Source organism: Corvus brachyrhynchos, unplaced genomic scaffold (genome assembly GCF_000691975.1).
Source record: "Corvus brachyrhynchos isolate BGI_N302 unplaced genomic scaffold, ASM69197v1 scaffold706, whole genome shotgun sequence".
NCBI lineage: Eukaryota > Metazoa > Chordata > Aves > Passeriformes > Corvidae > Corvus > Corvus brachyrhynchos.
The window spans coordinates 101,588-101,939 of NW_008238371.1; the positions used below are offsets into that span (position 1 = coordinate 101,588).

At 68.8% G+C, this 352-nt stretch overlaps 1 protein-coding gene across 1 annotated transcript in view; it reads left to right on the forward strand.

Annotated features, from left to right (window-relative positions):
- The window catches only part of ABCB8 (ATP binding cassette subfamily B member 8), a gene marked incomplete at both ends in the record, with an annotated part of 3,633 nt that overhangs the window by 350 nt on the left and 2,931 nt on the right, over positions 1-352 (forward strand). Inside the window, one exon of the mRNA XM_017736308.1 lies at positions 177-347. Coding sequence (XP_017591797.1) covers positions 177-347 — 171 coding nt within the window. The remainder of the gene's footprint in view (positions 1-176; positions 348-352) is intronic.

Sequence of the window (352 nt, forward strand, 5' to 3'; positions counted from 1 at the left end):
CCACTGTCCTGTGTGACACCTACCATCCTGATTCTGCTGTCCCAATGCCATGGCATGACACCCACTGTCCCGGTGCCGTGCCAGGCCAGCTGGTGTCCCGGTGCAATGGCATGACACCCTCCTGATGTCCTGCTGTCCCGGTGCCGTGACACCGCTGTCCCTGTCTGTCCCCGCAGCTGGCGCTGGGCGCGGCCCTGCTCAACGTGCGCATCCCGGTGCTGCTGGGGCAGCTGGTGAACGTGGTGGCCCGATGCGCCCGCGGCCACGTCCCCACGTACCTGCGCGAGATGCGGCGCCCGGCCCTGCGCCTCCTTGCCGTCTACTGCCTGCAGGTGAGCACCGACCCCCCGAC